The 23,040-nt window shown below is 34.1% G+C and overlaps 1 protein-coding gene across 1 annotated transcript; it reads right to left on the reverse strand.

Moving 5' to 3' along the window:
- Positions 1–8,559: 8,559 nt before the first annotated feature.
- Positions 8,560–12,320, reverse strand: LOC120083010 (G-type lectin S-receptor-like serine/threonine-protein kinase At4g27290). Its single transcript, XM_039038487.1, has 7 exons — positions 11,039–12,320; positions 10,551–10,670; positions 10,190–10,329; positions 9,621–9,831; positions 9,275–9,512; positions 9,029–9,179; positions 8,560–8,948 (listed from the first exon to the last, which is right to left on the reverse strand). Exons 1-7 carry the CDS (start codon positions 12,279–12,281, stop codon positions 8,640–8,642), a joined length of 2,412 nt encoding a protein of 803 aa, XP_038894415.1. The 5' UTR covers positions 12,282–12,320; the 3' UTR covers positions 8,560–8,639.
- Positions 12,321–23,040: the final 10,720 nt, after the last annotated feature.

Here is a 23,040-nt window from a genome sequence, read left to right on the forward strand (position 1 = left end):
AGAATCATTTTATAACTATTAATGTAACTTTTTTTAGATAATACTTTAAATGTAATTACATCAAACAATTTTATTCGGGGCTGCTCTCTCTAAGGTTACTGTCGCTGCTTGGGTTGGGGTGGTTGACCTTCGTAGGCCGCTGCTTCAAACTTCGCCGATCGTATTCGACGGGGGTAGGCTTACCGGTCGGCTTCTTTAGGTGTCGCTCGGGTCGGTCGTTCGTTCTTTCGTTGGTACACCGACCGTTCGTTCGCTGGTGTGGGTTATATTTTTCCGCTTCAAATCAGTCATTCGTTCGTTCGCTGGTTCACCGTCTGATCGTTCGCTGGTTAGGGGTAGAGGGTTCGTTGGTGTGGTTGTCCGTTTGCTTCGTTCGTGACTGAGGTGTTTTTAGACGTCAAGACTTTGATTTGAGGTTCGGGCATTGATAGATTTGAGGTATTGAGGTGTGGGTTTAACCATGGTGAGAGCTGGTGATGATGGTGTGTAAGCGGTGGCCTTTAAGATTGAAGGAGAAGAATGCAGGTCGAGTTGCTTGTCAACCCTTTCGTCTGCTTAGACTAGAGATCGATTTAGGATTGGGTGCTCGTTCTTCAAAGGTGAAGGATTTTGGTTTGGTTGACTGTTCTTCTGAGGAAGGTGAAGGGTCTGGAATGAGGAGTGGTGGGTTGAAGAAGCCTCTGTCGTCTAACCTAGAGGCCGAAGAAAATCGAGTTGTGAGGGATGAACGGGGTGGGCTGGGTTTTGGGTTAGCTGATGGGCAGGGGAGTTTGGGCTCATGTGGAGTTGGGGTGTAGGAAGTGAAGGGTGTGCCTGGGAGCCTCGGGGGTGTTGGGGGCCCGGATGTAAACTGGGTTGTAAGGGGTGTTGGGTTGGGCTTGGAGGGAGCTGGGGTGAGCCAGCCTGTTAGGAGTGGTCTGAGGCTAAGTGAAGGGAGTGGACTGGTGCAAGGGGAGCTGGGGATAGGGTCGAAAGGCATGAGAGCTTTGGTGGGTGGGTCGTGTGGTGTTAGGCCGGAGTTGGAAGGCTCGGAAGAGGGGAGGCAGAAATCAGGCAGTGAGAAGGTTTCACGGGTTAGGCTTTGTGGAAGTGAGGGTCGTTCAGTGGACACAGGGTTCTTTGTGAGCGGGAGGAGTCGGTTCCCAAAATCGATTTAGCTAGGGGGTTTGGTCCAAAGTCGGACTGATTGGAGAAGGGGTGTAGTTCTGGTGGTTCTGGTTCCGGCGTGAAAGGGGGAATTTCATGGGCGGCCCTTTTTGGGTCTAAGTTGAGGGGTAATTTAGAGTTCATTCCCTCGTTGGTTGAAAATGATAAAGTTATAGTTGAACCTTGTGAGGAGATTATTGATAAGGGTGTTTGTTTGTGGGAGAAATCTTTGGTTGGTCAGTTTGTGGATGCCAAACTTCTGTATTATGTTATTTTTCGACTTATTCAGAGAATTTAGAGACGTGTAGAGATGCCAATTATTACTTTGTTGGAGAATGGTTTGATTATCTTTAAATTTCAGAAGGTGGAGTCACAGGATTGGGTGCTGCAGAATGGTCCGTGACACTTGGGTGGTAAGCCCATCTTATTACGATAGTGGTTCATAAGTATTGTTCCTGAAACCTTTGTTTTTTATTCTGTTCCTATTCGGATTAAACTAGAGCGTGTTCCCCTGGAGTTGTGAACGGATAGAGGTTTAGCAGTGTTAGCTAGTGTTGTGGGTAAACCTGTCTCTTTTGATGTTACAACAAGAGAGTGACGACGGTTATCGTATGCGAGGGTTTGTGTTCAGGTGGATGGTGATTCATTAATACCCCCTTCAGTCACTGTTAGAATGCGGGGTCAGGAGTTTATTATTCCAGTAGTGTATGAGTGGAAACCTCGTAGGTGTACTTGTTGTGGTTCCTTTGGGCATGTGGGGTTGTATATGAGAAACAGGGTGTGGAAAAGGGTCAAAAGTTGTGTATTGTGGCACTTAATGAGGGATGTTTGGGGGAGAATGGGGGAATTGAGAGTGTGAAGAAGGGGCGGGACTTAGGTATTGCTGCGAGGGGAGTTAGCTCAGTGGATGAGAATAAGGGTGTGGAGAGTGTTGATGAGTTTACTATGGTTAGTCGTCGTAGGTGTGATAGAGAAGGTGTAGGGCATAAGGGTGGCAGTGGGTCACCGGGTTCGGCACCCTTGAGGAGCAGAGTTTATGGGTCCCCTGGAATTACGGGGTTTGTAAAGCATGGTGATGATCGTAATCAGTTTGATGTTTTGTGTGATGAGGGGGGAGACTCGTTGGCATTGGCACTAGTGCAGGCAGATCCTGATCCGTTGTCTGTTATGGATGGGATGTCCAGGAGTTTGGGCAAAGGCTCAGTGGGAGGTGGTAGGTGTGATTTCTTGCAAGGTTCATGATGTGGTGTTCCTAGAATGTTAGGGGGTTGAATGACTCTATTAAGTGTAGGGTGGTGGCGGCGGCTTCCTCCTCTGTGGTATTTCACGTCACTCCTTCTGTGCATGGTTAGCTGTGAGGGATAGGCTGGGAATGGGGATTGGTTGAGGAGTTAGGGTGTGTTGTTAGAGGGGGGTGCCTTCTGTGTAGGGGGGGTGTGGAGTCGTGGGATCATTTATTTTTTGAGTGTAGGTTTGGGAAAGAGGTGTGGTCTGGTATGTTGTGTCAGTTGGGTTCGTTGCATCGGATGGCGGGTTGGGATGTAGAGTTGAGTTGGTTGTGCCGAGTGGGTCGGGTAAGGGGGTGCGTAGTAAGTTGTTCCGTGTTTTTAGTGTGCTTCTATATACTACATCTGGCAAGAGCGTAATCGGTGGCTGCATGGAGGTCGACCGAGGTCGGTGTCTACTCTAATTCACCTTATGGTCTCTACGGTTCGTGCTCGTGTTGCTTCCTAACAGGTTGATCTTCTTGGTCTTATCTAGTGTGTTTGCGGATGTTTTTTCTTTTTGAACTTTACGTGGTTCTTTGTTTTGTTGTTGTCCCTAGTTTGCGGGATTTTGGGTTTTTTTTCTTTGGCTTTCTCCATGGTGATTTGCGAGTTTTGCATTTATATGTTGGTTTTGTTCTGGTCTTATCTTGTTGGTTTTTTTTTTTACTTTGTTGCACTGTCTTTTCTTGTGTTTTGTTGCTTTGATGCCTTGATCCCAGGTTATGGGTTCCTCTGGTTGTTGTATAATAATATCACCTATTCTAAAAAAAAAAATTAATTTTATTCACCAATTTTTGTTTTTTTCCCCTCTTTCTCCTTCTTACTTAAAATTTAATTTAAACAATTTAAAGTTTAAACGTAATGAAAAAACTATTCATTCATAAATTTTCAACTAACCCACTATTTATATAATTAAGTCATTTTTATTTCTATCATTAAATCAATTAATATTAATAAAGCTGAAAATGAGCCAAAGTGGCCATAATTCAATTGATTTATGAGCGTGTTATTGATAATGAGATATGTGGTTTAAATCCTCCTACCGATTATACTAAAAAAAACTTGTATGAACTTTCCAACATGTGTATTTTAATCACAAAAGTTTATTTAAATTTCTTTTATAATTTTTAGAGAAGAAATATCTAATTTTCTCTTAGCCCTTATATAAATTATTTGAGCCCTTTGAAAAATTCTTGAATGCTTTGATTTTATATAATTATGTAAGAAATGAAAACAATGTATTTTATGTTGATGGCATTATTGCTTTTGATACTTTGAAACATTCTTCGAAACATTGATTGTTCCTTAATAATTGTTAAGTGAAGTTTTTAAATTTGTTTCCCATCGGATCTGAATGAGGCAACGTGGAGTATGGAGAAAATGGGTGGGTCCACAAAAAATAAGCCTACTATAGAATGCTTCAAGGGAGGCGATTTTTAATGTGAATCTGAAAGACTTAGGATTTGTTCGAAGATTGTGTCCTAAATCTCATGGTTGTATAAACGAAATTAATTTATTTAATAAAATAAGGAGTTATTTTATTTGATATTTAGACTTGTGTAACTCAATCCAATAAATTAAGATCCGAGATTATTTGATGTAATTTTAACATGTATGTGGTTGACATACAGGTGAATCATGTTTAAGTAATAACCTAAATGGTCTGTAGTATATGGATAAGGTTGAGTACCTTATCTTGGTGAGCGTAGGATATGACCCACTTTTTAATTGTTACAAGAGTTATAAAGTGTTACAAACGGTTTAATCTTAATCGTTTACGTAGAGACATGTAAATGATGTTATCCTATACAAAAAGTTTGTATAAGACCGGACCACAGAATGATTAGTCTCTCTTTATAGTGCCATAATTGAAGAGATTAACATTTCATAGGATGATCATAGGTGACTCAACCTTAATCCTGAGTGAATTATAAACTCCTGTTTATCATGACAATCATTTGATCTGTATAAGTGAGGGTGACCAGATTCACCGACTCAATAAGTCTACCATTTTAGGGATTGTCCGGTATAGCTACACACGATGAAATTCACTCATTCCCGTCTGTAGGGTAAGTAGATGAATTGCTCCCCTAAGAGCTGATTTCGAGTCTTGAACATTGAGGTCTCACCCTCTTACTGGCCCCAAAGGGATTAGTTTATAGTTGAACTATAAACTATTTGTTCATTAGAGGGATCAGTGATACTTAAAGAGTTAGATGTAACCATAGGGGTAACGATAATTTGACCCAGCTGCAATTACGAGTGATTCGTGAAGGGTCGACTTACTATTGATTGGTTATATCCATGGACATAGAAATATATCTACAGTGTGAAAAGTGCAGGTGTGAGTCTTTAGGGGAGTGACCTGCAATTAATAAGTTTTGATTAATTTAATTAAAGAGATTATTTAAGAAATCTCGTATCATTGAAGCTTCTAATCTATAGGTCCACAAGGTCCCTTGTTAGCTCACTAAGGGTAAAAAAAAATCAATTAATTATGGATTAATTTGAGTTGTTCAAATTAAATAAGAAAATTAATTGTATAAGATACAATTAATATAATGTATATGTTGGTTTAAGAAAACATACAACGGAAGAAAACATAATCATAAAGCATTCTAATTCATCAATTTTGGCTTTGAAATAGACATGTTCATGAGATATTAAGAGGGTTTCATACATACCTTTAAAGATCTTCAAACTTGAAATTCAGCTACAATCTCCTCTTCTTTTGGTCGTGAACCACCATTAGAGCTTCCATACTATTCTCTAGGAGCTTTAGATTGAGTTGTGGGACTCAAAGCAAGTTGAAATTTAGGGAATGAGAGGAGAAAGGTCACTAGTTCAACAGTCTTGAAGAACTCTTCTTCAACCTTGAGACTTCAACAAAATACATTAGATTGCATGAACCTTTCCACTCCAATTTTAAGTGTTTTAATCGAGCCATAGCATGTAATCTTATTGCATAAGAAATGACCAGCTCCACCTTGAGATTTTTAGGTGAAAATTTAGTGAGGTATGACTAAGGTGCTATATCAAAGTGAGAAAATCCCACATTTGAAAATTTTCCATTTTTCAATTTATTTTTTGCTTTTTTCATTTTGAAACTAATTTTTAAAATAAAATTGATTTTCAATTTTAATTCTTTAATTAAAATTGAAATTTAATTAATTATACAAAATTTAATTCAAAAATTAAATTTTCTAATAAAATTAATAATTAATAATCCATTAAATAATTTAATTAATTTTATTAATTTAATATCAAATATTAAATTAATTTAACACCAATTCCATCACCATTAATCCCTATTCATGAAATTCAAAAGTTGTAAACTGCTTGATAGAGAAATTCAAAAGTTCCTTATGTTCGACTCATTGCTACCACTACACTACATATTTAGTGGAAACAATTTAAATTATTTGGTCTAGATTTAGGCGACAAAATCTGCCTGACCAACTGTTTAATACCAATTATTTAGTGTTGGTTCCAAAGAAAAACAACACGATGAAAGCTATTGACTTTAGCTTATGCAATGTGGTGTACAAAGTCGTTCCTAAAGTGTATGTTAGTAAATTAGAAGCTTACCCTACCTCACATTATTTCTGAATCTCAAACTGCGTTTGTCTGCGGTTGGTTGATCTCTGACAACGTCCTTATGAGTCAGGAATGTCTACATCATATCTTAAACATCAGGAGTGAAAAGGAGGGCTTGACTACTACTAAGCTTGACATGAGTAAAGCATATGACAGGATTGAGCGACGGTTTCTACAGGGATTGATGCTAAAGATGGGTTATGTTCTCAGTGGGCAGAGCGTATTATGGACTGTGTGACAACAGTGAACTTTTCAGTTTTAGTGAATGGTAAACCTTCTGAGGTCTTTTCCTCTAAAGGGGTTTAAGATAAGGTGACCCTCTTTCCTTTTATTTATTCATTATTTGCACGGAATACTTATCCTCCTTAATTAGTGCTGAAAATCACATAGAGGATTACTTGGTTGTAAGTTTGCAAATAGCCCATAGATATCTCACTTATTCTTTGTTGATGTTCCTGTTTTGTAAGGCTTCGTCTGTTGCTTGTAACCTTGTTAAGAATATCCTACATATTTATGAGCAGGCTTATGCGCACTGTGTTAATTTCAACAAATCCGCATTGTTGCTCAGTCCTAATATTCCCCAAGATTGCAAAAACCAAATGGGCAGATTGCTTGAGATGAATGTTGTGACTGGCTTGGGCAAATATTTGGGGTTGCCATCTCATATGTCAAGAAATAAGAGATGGGAGCTTAAATTTGTAAATGAAAATGTACAAATAGTGATTGATCTCTTTAAAGGAAACATGTTTTCAATAGAGCGAAAAGAGGCTTTTGCTCAAAGTTGTGGTCTAAGCCTTATCTACATATGCTATGTCGTGTTTAAAGCTCCCGAAATCTCTTTGGAATGGTGTGGCTAGAGCTATTGTAAGTTTTAGTGGGGATCTTCAGGGGGCAAAAGGAACATTCACTAGATGAATTGGAAGTTTACATGTACTTCTAAAGTGGTTGGTGGAAGGAGTTTTAGGGATTTTGAAGGTTTCAATCAAGCATTATTAGCGAAACAAGCCTGGCGAATCCTTCAAAACCTGAATACCCTTCTAGTTAGATTATTTAAAGAGAAATACTTTTGTGATAAGGAGTTTCATGAAGCAATCGAGGGGTATAGTCCTTCTTATGTATGGCGTAGTGTGTTGTGGGGGCGTGAGTTGTCGAAGGGTGGTATCAAAAGAAGAACTGGGACGAGAGAGGATACCCTTGTTTACACCCACCCATGGATTCCGAGGGAACATTATTTTAGGCCCATTATCCCTTACTCAGGGACGAATGCCAATTTGAAAGTGTGTGAATTGATAGTTAGGAGGGGTTTGGGATGCAATCAAATTGAGGCAGTGGTTATGGGAGGAGGATGTTGAGCAAATCTTGGAGATTTCGATGTGTAGAACAATGATTCCTAATGCTTAGGTATGGTATCTCACTAAGAATGGGAGATTCACGACTAGTAGTGCTTATATGTTGTTCATTCAGTCGAAAGGTGTTAGCTCATCCTCTAGCAAGGGGCCCAACTGTGTTTGGTGGGAAAAAGTGTGGAGATCTAAGCTCCCTTCAAAAATCAAAATTTTTCTTTGGAAGCCTTTTCATGGCATTCTCCCAACAAATTTGAACCTCGCAAAGAAACATATCCCAGTCTAGAAGTGTTGTGTGTGCTGTGGCAGAGAATATGGATCTGTTGTTTCATTGCAAAAATGCTTTTAAAAGTGTGGCTGAGTCTCTTACTTAAAGTTGCTAGTCTGATGAGGGAGATGAGCTATTGCGGTGATGTGTTGGTGAAGGCGGCGCTTTGTCCGGTGCAAGTAATTATTTGCAGATATATATGACAATCACTATTATAAAAGGGCAATAATATATATGACAATCTAGTAAAGTTCGCACCATCCAAAATAATTTATAGATATGAATAAATTTAACTTTTATCAGTAAATATCAATAACTAAAATACTACTAATAGATCTATCGGTCAATCACTGTTATATCTATTTGATAGACATAACTGGTTCTAATATATCAGTGATAGATCGATCAAGGATAGAAATATAATCGTATCTATCATTGATTGTTTTGCATTTGCTATTATGTTTGTTATTAATATATCATATAAAAATAATATATAAGTAATTTTTACGGAATATTTGGGATAAAGATTATTTAAGACTATAATAACCACATCTTCCTACGGTAAATACTATTTTGTAGTCCTCAATTAGTTATAATCAATACTATTTCATGTATTTACTGTTTGCTACCATTTTTACTATTTTACATTTATCATTTTTTTATTCTTTGCTATAGTGTTTACTATTTTCTTTTCAAACTAAAATAGTTCACGCCTCAAACACATACTATTATAATTCAAATTAAAATAATCTATACTCCAAACACAAACTGTTATAACCCAACTATAATAACCATTTCCTTGCCCCAAACGTCTCCTTAATATTTCTACATTATACTCATTCCCAACAATCTTACAACAGTTGTATATCATTCAATTTATAAGACCTACTACACAGAGACAATCAAAAGACCAAAAGAATAAATTGCTAGAACAACAGAAAAAAAACCCATGAATGATACAATTAACATGATAAAAAATTAAACATATAGTCAGTTTTAGTTGACTATTCTACAAAACTATCGACCGTCTACTAAAGTGACAGTAACATTATTTGAGATAGAGGTTAGTTGATCCCCTAATGATGAATCATAATCATATATGAATCTTTCCTCATAAAATCCAGGTTTTTGAGGAAGAATTAATTGCATCTCATCATTTTCTAACATGAAAAGTACAGATGACATGATTGGCCTTTCTTCTGAACGTCTTTGAACACATAAAAGTCCAATATTTATGTATCGTAGTGCTTCAAATTCTTGAACATGACCCACCAATGTGTCGTCTATTAATTCTATAGCTCTTCCTTCACTCCAAAAATTCCATGCCTGATATAATTACAATTTGACATGATCAATGTGGAAAAGTAAGGTTTTGCAAGAAGATTATTTTTTTTTCTAATACTTACATGTCCGAGAAGATTAAGTTGATGTTCTGGATGAAAAAAGCCTTTGTTCTTCTTCCCACTGATTATTTCTAAAAGTACAACTCCAAAGCTGTAAACATCGGATTTGAATGAAAAGCAACCATCTATTGCATACTCCGGAGACATGTAGCCACTGTATCAAAGTATTAAAATTGTTATATGGTAGAATATTAAAAAATGTAAATCAGATAGATAGGATCCCAAATTGATGGAATCTTTATTACTTACTAGGTCCCAACAATTCTTTTTGTTTTTGTTTCCATTTGAGTTTCTCCGAACATGCGTGCCATGCCAAAATCTGAAATTTTTGGCTTCATTTCACCATCTAACAAAATATTTGCAGCTTTAAGATCTCGATGTATTATTCTAAGTCTTGAATCACGGTGAAGATAAAGAAGTCCTCGAGCAATGCCAATTATAATTTGAATTCTCATTGGCCAAGTGAGTAAACAACGTCTTTGAACATCTACAATTTAGGGATTTTAACTCATATCAGTGTTTTATAAAATCAGAGAAGCAAAACGAAGTCCAAAGAAATGCAAGTATAAAAGAAGATATATATTTGGGCACCAACCAAAAAGGAAATAGTCCAAACTTTTGTTGGGCATATATTCATAAATGAGTAAAGTTTCTTGCTTATGAATGCAGAAGCCAAGAAGCTTGACAAGATTTCGATGTTGAAGTTGAGATATTAAAAGGATCTCATTTTTGAACTCTTGTAGCCCTTGCTCAGAGCTTTCTCCCAATTTTTTAACGGCTATTTCTTGTCCACATGAAAGCCTTCCCTACAAAAAGGTAATAATTTAGAAAAGAAAAATTAGGATAATTACAATGGAGAGTATTTTTAGGAATAATAACTTAGTGTACAACAAAAATTGCAAATATAGTAAAATTTATTAGCGGTAGACTTCTATTGCTGATAGACACTTATTAGCAATATAACCTATCACTAATATAGTCTATCATTGATATACTATCTAAATTTTATCATATTTGTAACTTTTTTTTATATTATACTATATCTACTCATACTTTGGATCAGATTGTTATAATTATAACCGTCAATATTTGAAATCTTCTTTAAAATATTAAAGTTAAATTTGCAAATTGAAATATATTCTATAAACTACCCTGAAAGATTACCTTATAAACAGGCCCAAAGCCACCTTCTCCTATTTTATTGGAAATAGAGAAATGATTTGTAGCAACTTCAATTGTAGAAATAGGCATTTCAAGTTCATTTTCTTGAATTGGAGTTTCTATGGCAGCAACTTCATTATTTCCTACATGATATGAGATTTGGGAGGATTTTCAAAAATAGATAAATAAGGGAAATTATTTACCTAAACTAACAAAATTTAATATTTTTATAAAGGCTGATAGAATTCTATCAATGTCTATCTGTAATAAAAATTTATAGGAATCTATCATTGATACTATGTGATAGACATTGATAAAAATTTATCAGTAGATATCAGTGTTTTTTATTAGTCAAAAGCTTTACCTCTTGATCTTCTTTTATTCCTGATTATAAACAAGCTGATTAATGCCAAGAAGACCATCACTGATATTGTCGGCACAACCACACCAACTATAAGCTTCTTCTTAGATTTCTTCTTTGTTTCTACAATCGAAAATATTTTCATGAATTCAATCACTATAAATGTTCTAAAGAGTGTTTAAACTAAGAAATAACATATTAAATTACAAATTATCGACGATCTCATTCAGTTACGTGTATATTTAATCGTTAAACTTGAAAAAAAAATGTGACAGATCTCCAAATCTTCAATTTTGTTATTCAATTCTAATACTACTAGGTTTTTTGAAATTGAATGTACAATAGAAAATTTACGAACTTATCAAATATTTTGAAACTTCAGAGACTTTTTTAACACAATCCATAGAAGTGTTGAAAAATTTTTATGGTTCAAAACGTTTTTTTTTACACGGAAATCAGCCACTAAACTTGTAATTTAACCAAATAAATACCTAATTCGGAAGCTGCAACTCTGAGGTAGAGATCTTCTCCAGATCCAACATCACGAACAAATGAAATATCAATCAATTTATGAAACCAACTGACACAGCCAGGGCCAACATTAGGAATTTTCAGAACACCATAAGCTAAACAAGAACAATTCGTCAAGCATTCCATCTGGCAATCTAGTCCACTGCCTAATTTCATTTTCACCAAATCCCCTGTTGAATCTGGCCATTTCACATCTCTTATCATCTTAAACCCTTCTCCCTTTCCACAAATTTCTGGATCCTTTCTCACACACCCATCTGAAAAATTTTGTGTTGTTCTTTCTTCAAACCCATCTAAACAACTACAACTTGCTGTTACTGAAGAACTACAAACACCAAAATTCCCACACAATTCATAGTCATTACAACCCTCTGCTTCAAGTGTAAACGATGTATGCCAATCGTTTTCTTCATTTCTCCATGCATAATGAACAAGAGAACCAGCTGAATTCAACACAAGTCTTGAAGGTCCACTGGTCAAATCAGTAAACGAAAAGGAGATCTCAAATGAAGCATTATAAACGAAATTGGCTACATAATCTTGAGACCCTTTGGGGCCGCCATGACCAAACCATGGCCCTCCTTTAACAATCGTTTTGTTTCCTTTACGAATCGCTAGTTGAGGAAGCCCATCTATATCGACACTTAAAATGAATTCTCCTGTTGTTAATTTTTTGTTTAGCCCTGTTTTTGAGTCCCACCCGAGTTTCATACCCGGTAACAGAGTATCAGAAGGATGATCAAAACTCTGCCATTCATAATCTTCAGAGCTTGAATCTGAATCTCTCAACACCAAATTCCCTGAATCCAGCAACTGGGCTACAGGGTTTCTGACTGATCTTGCCGAATTTGAAGACCAAAAAGCTTCTCCGGTTTGATCGACCACAACTAAGTTTCCATCTTCTTTGAATTTTAAAGTGGCAGAGGAATTTACAATGGGGTTGTCTCTGTTTGCCACCCAAACGACAGCATTATTGGGAATGCCCTTGTACCATATTCCTAAATACTTGTTATTCGAAGATTTGGGCTCATTGAAGAATCCCAATTCAAACTTGTGTGCGGCTGAAACAATGAATTGGGTGTCATCAATGGATTGCTCTGCTTTTATGCTTTCGGCTGCAATCGAGTTTCGAGAAAACAGAGCAAAGAGTGTGTTGAAAACGAGTAAAGAGAAAAGATGGCAACTAGAGCTAAGATTTTCCATGACTCTTTTTCTTAATTCAGGCGCTAGAATATTGGGAGTGTTCATATAGAAAGAAAACTAGTCGTTGACTTCAAATTGTTGAACTATAATATGATATCTGTCTTGTCTATCACACCTTTTAATTTTAAAAAACTAGTTGAAAGTTTCAATTTGGAGTACAGATTTTCTCAATTTTATTGCTTTACTTGCTGGAATTAGAATCGGTGTATTTGACTAAGATAAATCTATACTTATAATCTGAAATACTTAAATAATGACTTGATTTAGTTTTATGTATTTTGGCTCCTGTCAATTTCTTCCATATATTTGTTTACTTGTAGAAATTATGTAGATAGCTCTAGTGTAGCTCAAGTCGTTGAATATCTCTTGGATTGGAAGCAAGAGCTACCTAATTGTATAGTTGACTTAGACCGGATTAATAAGAATAATACTATCATATGCAGTTGAGCTATTCTCGTTTTGATAATTTATTTTTGGGTTGAATAGTATGTAAAGATAAGAAGATAAGATTCAAATATGATATCTATTAGATTGTTCGATGCAAGTAAAATTCAACATTGATTAAGAACTAAAGAGATAACCGTTTAGATTGTTAGATTCAACTATCTCTATTGATACGAGACATTTTGAAGTGGTTTCAAATGTATATAATATCATACAAATATGAAGATTCTACTTAATTATGTTGATATTCTATCATCTTATTAAATAAAAATAATAAACAGATTGATTGGTTTTTTAATATACTTTAAAAAATGCTTTAAAATTATATCAGTCGTTTTATATTTTGAATTTTTATTTTTATCTCTAAATCGGAAAAGATGGAAAGTATATGAACTTTTCAACATGCTTTTTTTTATTAGGAAAGTTTATGTCATGCTTAATTTAACGAGGAAATAGTTAATTTTCTCTTAATCCTTAATTATATAATTATCCTAGCCCTTTGAAAAGTTCATAAATGCTTTAGTTCTAAAATTAGGTAAAAGAAAAATGAAAACAATGTAATATGTGGCAATTTTGTAATTAAATGGATTTTCATTTAATTAGGGCTCGAAAATAACTAGTTATTTAAGTATTTTGAATTTAAAGGTATTTAAGTAAATAAAGGCTTGTGGCAATTTTATAATTAAATAGATCTTCATTTAATTAGGATTCCTTTATGTATCACCTTAAGTTGAAAAGGGGAGGGATACTACACAGAAGGGAGAGAGAAACTCAAAGAGGAAGCTTATCGACCATGACAGCCAACGATTGACAAGTGACGTGGCTGGCAATTGACTGACGGGCAGCGGTACGACGAAGGCAAGCAGCTCCACAGATGCATCGCCAATTGCAAGTCGTCATCTCAGAACCATCTATGCGTAGATCCGGTCAATGATCTTTCTCCAAATTTCATCGCCTTCGCCTGCAACTGTTGAATCTCGTTCAACCTCTCTTTGTTCTGTCGCATGATCGGTCGTTGTCCTCGCTGGTCCGCTGCTATCTGGAACACCGTTGCAGGTTCGTCGTTGAATTTTGGTTAATTTTAAAAGGTGTTTTGGTTAGATGACTTATTTGCAAAATCTCAAAGGTAGAAGACATAGTTGCAAAACACTATCCTTAATTGTCGAACTATTTTTAAATAAAGAAAAATAAACCAACTTATTTTTAAATATTATAAAATATATATTTTGATATATTAAAAAATATTTTTAACAATTTTTTCATNATTTTTAAATAAAGAAAAATAAACCAACTTATTTTTAAATATTATAAAATATATATTTTGATATATTAAAAAATATTTTTAACAATTTTTTCATTTAAAACCATTACCTCTTGCAGATTTCCTACAAATATTTGGTGTAAGTTACACATTCGACGATGTGGAATTGTATTATTTCATCTTTTTAAATAATTTTAATAATACTGAAACTCTAGATATTATTATTCTTTTTATCCAAATAACATTTTGTTAACTATTTTTAAAATTAATGTCTTCCTTGTATGATCTCAATATATTATCACGGGCGCCTCGTTTTTTAGAAATTTGAAATGATTTTTTCTTTAAAATCACAAATTGGAATATTAATCATACAATAACAATAGGATTTAAGAATCATGTTATGGAAAGTACTTCTACAAGACTGTTACCAAGTCAATTGATCTAGTCAACCTAAATATAACTTAAGTAATTTAAGTATTAAATTCTGAAGTTCGAATTCCTATTCCGACATGTTGAAAAAAATTAAAGTTAATTCATCTTCCCTTACATCCTACAAAACCTTAAACCCTTATTTAATAATGTTTTTGTTTCCTATATTTAGTTTTTCGTTTTCCTTTTTTTTAAGAATTTGAAAAATAAAGATGTGTTTAGTAACCATTTTAATTTATTGTTCTTTGGAAAAGAAAAAAAACAAAAACAAAAATAAAAACAAAAACAAAAACTTATTTGATAACTGATAATTTGTAGAACTACAAGTTATTTTGATTCTTATTTAGAATAATTAGGGAAATTCAATGGAAAATGTATTAACTTTAGAAAATCATGCAAAAAGATTATCCTTGTATTTACACACCTGCAAAACTATTCATCCTGAAATGTTACAATTCTAACCTCTATAAACGTAGGATTTGGAATACAATAGTATCAAGACTTGTAAAAGAAAGCTAAGGTTGAAATAGGTGAACATATAAGAAGACCAGACCAACTTAACTATGCGTTGAAAGTGGAACCATGCGTTGAAAAGAAGTATACAGCAAGAAGATGACAAATGCATGGCCAATGATATGTTCAAAGTGCAAGTTGGGAGCTAATTTGAAAAAGACTGACAAAGCCAGTTAACTGATGACAGGGGAAAAGCGGTGGGACAAGGTATGAAATTAAATGCAAAGTGTGTCAGACAATCATTAGAGAGAGGTTTGAGAAAATATCAAGTGAAACTATAAATAGCTCAAGTCTCGCACACTTTCACTCTCTTCTCTCTGGTTTTTTCTCCCTAACTACTTCTTTGTCCTTCTTTGCCCAAGCTTTTCTTCTTTTGATTCTCAAGGAGAACTCCTTTAGTTTCAAAAGAGGAGGAAGAAAAAAGGAGAGAGCCATCATTCAGTTTTTTGCCCAAGTATAGATAGTTGATCAAGATAGCCAAAGGAAGCAGAAGACTGTGACTGCGGCATGACACTTTTACTTCTAACTCACATTTCTTTCGTCCATTCTATATGTTCTCTTTTGAATTCTATTATGACATTGATAGTGTGATTGTACTTCATTCTTAATATAAATCATGATCTTCATCATCTCTCATCCATCCATGTGCTTGCTTTTCTTCACAATGAGTGGTTAAGTCCTTAATGTGTTTGGAAGAAAAAATTAATATTCTAACAAGGTTTGCATAAGTAGAAGTTCATCTTGTTTAATGTATATGTGTATAACTTTATTGCTTGGATCCATCTGAACAATTGGTTTAAGTAGAAATAGCTAACTACTATAGACACCGTATTTGTTTAAGCATCATCATCATCATCATCACTATTCTTATTCTTATCATTATTTTTTATTTTTTTATCTCAATGTTTTTTTTATTATTTTAACTTATTATTGTTGTTCTAGGTACTTTTGATTTAGTATGTTCTCATGTATTAATTTAGTATTTAATTATTCTTATTCTTATTATTTATTATTTTTTAATTTTTTAATTTATTATTATTATTTTACCCGATCTCCAACAAACTTTCCTATTCTTTCTCGACGTTCTTCTCCTTCTCTTTTCTCTCATTTCCCATTTAAATCCCTATGAAAAACACAACTTCAAGAGTAGAACTCGCCTATAAATTGAACACACACAGTAGAGATAAGGAAAGGGGAACCAAGAAAGAAAGATTGAGTGAGAATTGATCAAGATAAGAAAAATTTGGTGTTTGGCCATTGAGAAAGTAAAGAGTAGAGTGAAAAGAGAAAGAAAAAAATTTCAACAGACTCACGAATGGAGTGAGTTTCGACGATTATGCATAATTCCGGCGAAGCTCCATTGACACTTGTGGTGAAAAAATAAGAGAAGAAGGGAGGGAAAAGAACCCATTAAAGAAGGAAAATATTGAAGAATACGAGAAAAGGAGAAAAATAGTGAAAGAAAGAAAGAGAAAGGGGAAGAAAGGGAAATTGGTAAATATGGAGGTGAACCCCACTTTTATTTTGTATTCATTAGTTTAATAAGTACACTGGACTCCACTTTTATTTTATATTTATTTATTTATTTATTTAATAAGGGGTGAGTCTCATTTTATTTTATAATATCTTTTATTTTTTCTAATAAAAGTTATGGACCCCACTCTATTTTTATTTATCTCAAATTTATTTGGTTTTTACTATTATCATTTTATGTTATTGTTTTCCCTTTTTCTTTTTCAATTTTATTTTTCCCCTTCTATGCTCACTTTTTATACTTCTTCTTTCATATTTATTGTTTTTTTTATTATTATTTTACCTCTTAACTCTTTCAAAATATTTCATGGATTTCTCTTATTTTATTTTTACTTTATTTTTCTAAGTTGTTTTAAAGATCTTTAATTCGTTAGGTTACATTTTAAGATTTCAAAAATTAATTTTGAAATAGTTTGATGTTTTCAAATAATCTTAAGCAAGATTCACTTGCAAGTTTCTAAATATAGGATCTCAATTTATAAATTATCAAGACATTTAAACATTTTCTACTTTGCTAACTTACTTTCAAATTTAAATTTCTTCGTTGGTATTTGTTGTAGAAAATACTTCTTGTTTTGTTGATGATTTGATATGTGACGATGGTCATACATTGATCATGCGTTGATAAGAAGAATATGTGTTAATGGTATATGCGATGATCACACGATAATCTAAAAGATATGCAATATGCATTAATAATTTATGCGATGACCATGCATTCCTTCCACAAGTTTTCTTGCTCTCTCACCAAGTATAATGAAGATGCAAGTTTTTCGGGATGATCCGAGGTCAAACACACAACTAAAGAATACTGGTAAAGTAATGTGTTTGAGGCGGTGAATAAAAATAAAAAGAAAGAAGTTAATTAGCTATGCACTACTCCTACTCCTAGCTAAATAGACTAAGTAATTGAAGTTTGACTATGAGAATTGGTAGAGATGCAACAACTGTTAACGCGTAATGAGATGCATAGACAAGTAGAGTTAAGGAAAAATTTCACCAAGTCATTAATTTTGGTCGCAAGGGTAATCCCTGCTCGCCACACTAATGCATCGCACACCTCTCAGTAGTCAGCCACATGCTTATATCTCTATAATGCATGGTTGCATTTGTAAGAGTATATCAACATGTAGTGGAAGCAACAAGGATCAATAAGCATTCTAATTCATTAATTTTGGCAGAACTACAGCATGCTCATCTAATATAAGAGGGTTTGAAGTCATACCTTTGTAGAATTCTTCAAGAACTTGATCCTCAGCAGTTGTCTTCTCCAAAACACACCGTGAACCACCTCAAGATCTTCTTAACTATCTTCTTGGAGCTTTAGAACGAGTTGTGGGACTCAAGAACAACTTGAAGCAACGAAAAACAAGGGAGAAGCTCATTGCACCAATTTGTTTGAAGAACCCTTTCTTCAACACGAAATTTTCTCTAAAATCTCTTTGAATGCATGCCTCAATTCTACTCCAATCTTCCTTATTTATTGTAGGTGAACATGTAAAGAAGATCACTGCATGAGATGCAGCTCATGCTTGGAGTAATTGAAGAGAAAGTAAGTAGTTTTTGTGTGAGCAAGTAGAAAATGGTAATGGAAAAACCTCGTTTTCCATTTTGTGCCATTTTTGTAATTTTTCAATTTTTCCCAAGTATCAAATGATTTCAATAAATCAAACTTGATTTCAAAAGTGAAAAAATTATTAATTTTATAAAATTAATTTCATAAATTAAATTTTTAATAAAATTAATAAATAATCATTTAAATAATTCTAATTAATTTAATATCAAATATTAAATTAATTTTTATACAAATCCATCTTCATATATTTAAATCATATTTAAATATAAATTCTCCTATTCCGTTTAATTCTAATTTGAATGTTTCAAATTAACTTATCAAACTATTCTAAAGCTTATCCATTTACGAGCTAGTAGGGAAACCTCACGGACCTATAGATCATGGGCTCCAACAATTTGAGATTAATCGGCTAAACTCATTAGACCGAATTAACCCTCATTCATTAACTAATGGGTCACTCTATTATAGCCCATAGTTGAACTCCCCTCACTGTAGATGTATTATGTCCACTTGATAAAACCATAATCAGTAAGTCGATCATTCACAGGTTGTTCGTAATCACAGCTTGATCAAGATAACTATTTTACCCCTATGAATACATTTTGTTCCTCAAGTTCGAGCTAACCCTCTAATGAACAATTTTGATTCATAATCCCTATGAATCAAATCATTTCTCTATCACGAGAAGGTAGGACCCCGATTGTTCAAGACCCGGAATCAGTACTTAAGAGAATAGCCTACCTACTAACCCTAAATCGGGTAGGAGTGAATTCCATTTTGCAAGGCTATGTCCCCAGCTATTTATCTAGTCTTATCCCAAAATGGAGGCTTATTGAGCAGTGTTGTTGAACTACTCTCACCGTTTGCAGATAAAAAAATAATACCGAACAAATAGGAGTTCATAGTTAGCTCAGGATTAAGATCGAGTTAACCTAGATTATTTAATAAATGAAATAGTTAGCTTTAACAGTAAATGGTTGTTATAAAGAAAAATGACTATTTTCGTGGTCCAGTCTATATGCAAACTGATTGCATAGGATGCCCCCACTCACATTTCTAAACATGAACGATCTATGGATCACATCGTTTATAGCTCTTTACAACTCTTTGTAACAACTATAGAGTGAGCCGCATCCAATAGTGTTACCAGGATGAGATACCCAATTTCATCCATATACTTATTAGACCATTTAGGCTATATACTATTAACTTGATCCTATTTACGTCATTCATAAAGTTAAAGTATTCAGACTATAGCCATGGATATGTTTATTGGATTTTCATAATAGAATGAAAAATCAACAACTTATTATTATTGATAAATAGAATGTTTAACACAAATTGCGAGTTCTAGGATATTCCCAATAGCGTTGAGCATAAGATTATTCCTATCTCTAGGAACACTGCTCACTTTGCTTAGTAAATTTCACAACTTACCCTCTTGAGCAGTTGGTTATAGCTACTCAGCTCATAGACAAACATTATGATAGCCTCATACAAAGCAAAGAGGATTGACTCACTATACTCGCACAACGCATACCTCTCGGTGGATTACTACATGCATCATATCTCTATGCCGCATGATTGAGTATGCGATATCTTTTGCAATCTACACTTAACTCATTGCGATGAAAGAAAAAGATGATAAAGTAGAAGAAGATGATGAGAATGGTGTTGAAGGAACTAAAGAGATGCATTGATTACAAAATGTATTAATGTTTTGAGCTGAAATATAATACAATACAGAGGTAAGAAGAGAGCTAGATGGCTAAATATAGGCAATCTCTTACTTTCATCAGATGTCAAGGCTGCCAATGGTGCCATGTATTGGCGGTGGAGTAGTCTCTCTCGAGCTCTATCTCTAGCAAAGCTCCGGTTGTCAATCGGAAAGGATTGTGGGAATGAAGAACTCTCAAAGACTGTTTGTTTATGCTCTTATATATGATCACAAGAATCTGCCCAAGGCAGAGACTCGGATGCCTTGAATTTGGGCTCCAAGGCTTTATTTATAGAGCTCAGACGTCGATAGCATTGATAGTCTCACTCTGAATCATTGTCATCATTGGCGCGGTAGGTGAAATTTCATCATGATCTTATCTCTTTGATACTCCCAAGGTATGGGTTCATGATTGTTTCTTCTGAAGTATCAACGCATTCCACCCACTTTGTAATCAACTTTCTATCACTGCTCACTCTGTAGTTGCGACATTTCATGCGGCGAACTTGTCTTCATGAAGATCAACGCATGTGATCAACTTTGCGATGGTCTAGGATCAATGCATGCAATCGATTCCTGCGACAACTACAAAAATAGACATTTTGATGCAGAATAACGCATGATATAGGGTTAGCGGGAATTTTCAGTGTTGATTGATACAAGCTCATATTTCCACATGAATCTTTAGTCATTTTAATGCATATTTTGCTCTTCAACCCAGATAATTCTAAGTAAAAGATCGTGATAGCTTGTATTTCTACAACCTATCAGTATTACTAAATATGACATTATTCAATCTTTAATATAAAAATGAGATTTCTTAATAGTATTTAAAATCATAAACACAAATCTTTAATAGATTATAATTTAGATTGACAAAATGAATTTTAACTTCGCTAGAGAGTATATTTTATTAAGTATTTCTTAATTTGGACTTGATATAAAATTTTCTTCAAATTTCAATTTTTTTGTTGCACTGAATTCTAAATAAAATCCAAATTAACAATATTGTTTTTGAATTAAAATTTTAGCTTAATTTAAATTTCAAATTTTAAATGAATTTCATATATTTTCTAAGATTTTCCATAAATCCTATGATGGAATTGATATTGCTCTAGAGAGAAATATTTCATAAGAAAATCCAAATATAAATTGTCATACATTTTTGCTTACAAAATTTCATTATACTTTATCCTCAAAGTTATAGTGAAATTAGGTGAGACATTTTCTTTTATTTAAAATTACCAATTTTTATATTTCAAACATAATTGGCTAAGGTAATAATTCTATCTAGGCTGAGATACATAAGTTGACCGTAAGAGAACACCTTTACTTGGGAATTGTTTAACTAGTCAAATTTTATAAGTTTTCATTTTGTTAATTTTTATTGCAATTTTGGATGATAGAGCAAAACATCTTTTTAAAATGGGTGTTGTAGGGTGCTAATACCTTTCCTATACTCAATCACCCACGAACCTATCTTTGAAAAAGTAGATCATTTTCATTTTTATTTCTTTAATGGTTAACCAATCACACCTTAAAATGATTAGTGGTGACTCCAAACCTTTCACCTCGGAGAGACCCAAGGGAAGGACGTTGGTCGCTTTGCGTTGCGATGACATTGCTATAGCTTGGCGACTCCACTGAGGACTATAGAGGGCTAAAGCTATTACATTTTATTTTTATTATCTTTTATTTTATTTTATTTATTTATTTGGTTTCTTTTCAAGATATTTTTCTGGCTCACTAATTTTAATTGATTATAATTATTTATTTATTTATATTTATTTTCTTAGGAAAATTATTTTGTTTGTGTTGCGTTCATATTATTTGTTCATTTTTTTGCTACTTTTTTATTTTTTTTACTTATTTATTTTCCATAACTGCATAGTTTATGTAATCATCTTATATTGTCATGCATTTCACACACCTTCACAAGCCTCCTACCCGGACTATACTTTTTAGGATTAGATTTGGAGGCTGAGTTGTGTGACGTTCATGGAACCTGGTTCCCGTGTAGGTGCATGAAAATCTCCACTGAAGCCAACTATGTCGCAAAAGCCGTTGGAAGGCTTGGGGACCGTATTTTCCTTAGATGTGTTAGATTTAACCTCACATTTATGCATATGTTTAAGAATTTGGTTTATTCATGAATTTAATCGAGATGTTATTTCGATTATTTTACTTAGGATCCAGTTGCATTTATATTTTGTTTATACATTTGATAACTCTAAAAAAGAGTTATATTTTCGTGCTTAATTTAGGCTCGTTAAGGGACTTTATGTGTTAATTGTCTTATTTTATAGGTATCGAGCAATCAAGAGGTAGAATTAGTCATTTAATGAAAAATAGGGTTAATTTAAAGTAATTTGGATGTGATTTGAGCATCCGGGATTTAAAGGAGTAGAAATGACCAAAATGCCCCTGTTAAAGCGTCGCAACGCTTGTTACATGCATAACCTCAATGCGCAACGTTAAATGGAAGAAGTTGTATATGCAGGGCAGTGTCACAACGCTGCAATGGTTAATGCAATGCCAACATTCGTGCATGTGTGCCTATCACAAGTGAGTGTCGAAGGCACCGTTGCAATGCTGCGACGAATTCCTATAAAATTTCTCTTCGATTTTAGGTGAATAGAGGAGGCTGATTTCATGGAGGTTGAGGTTGAGCTTCAATTTTCCTCTTCTCCTTTCTGATTTTGGCATCTTAATTTAGGATACATTTTTTTTTAGGTTGTAAATGATGGATTGGACCTTTCCTCTTCCTCTTGTCTATGGTATGTTGAGGTAAATTCTATCTAATTTTTGGAGCAAGAACCCTATGTATTTTTCTTGAGATTTCTGTTCGTTGGACTTAATGCATATTGAATTTATGTTTTCTTAAATCTTGTTTGATTTTGATATATATGTGTGTATTGGATTGCTGCTCCTATCACGAATGTATATCTTAGCTAGTTGATTTTGGGCTCGCGCGTTTCTCTAATGTTCGTCTACGTTTAAAATCACCCCGATAGCAAATGGTTGAATATGTATGCTAGGAATTATAGTCTAATCTTGATCAGTCTTAGGATGCATGCTTGATCTAGGTTCAAGGATAAATCGATCGATCGAGTTAGGGCTTTTCCATTGATTAATCGACATAATAGAATCCTAAAGCTTAATGCATATGTGCTTAGTCTTAATTGATCACTATCGATCCCAATTAGGATTTAATACATGTAGTTTAACTAGGATGCTTTCTTGGTTCGGTCCTAGCTAGTTGTCTGCCTTTGTAGAGGCTAGTTTG

The sequence above is a fragment of the Benincasa hispida genome, chromosome 8 (genome assembly GCF_009727055.1).
Source record: "Benincasa hispida cultivar B227 chromosome 8, ASM972705v1, whole genome shotgun sequence".
Taxonomy (NCBI): Eukaryota; Viridiplantae; Streptophyta; class Magnoliopsida; order Cucurbitales; family Cucurbitaceae; genus Benincasa; species Benincasa hispida.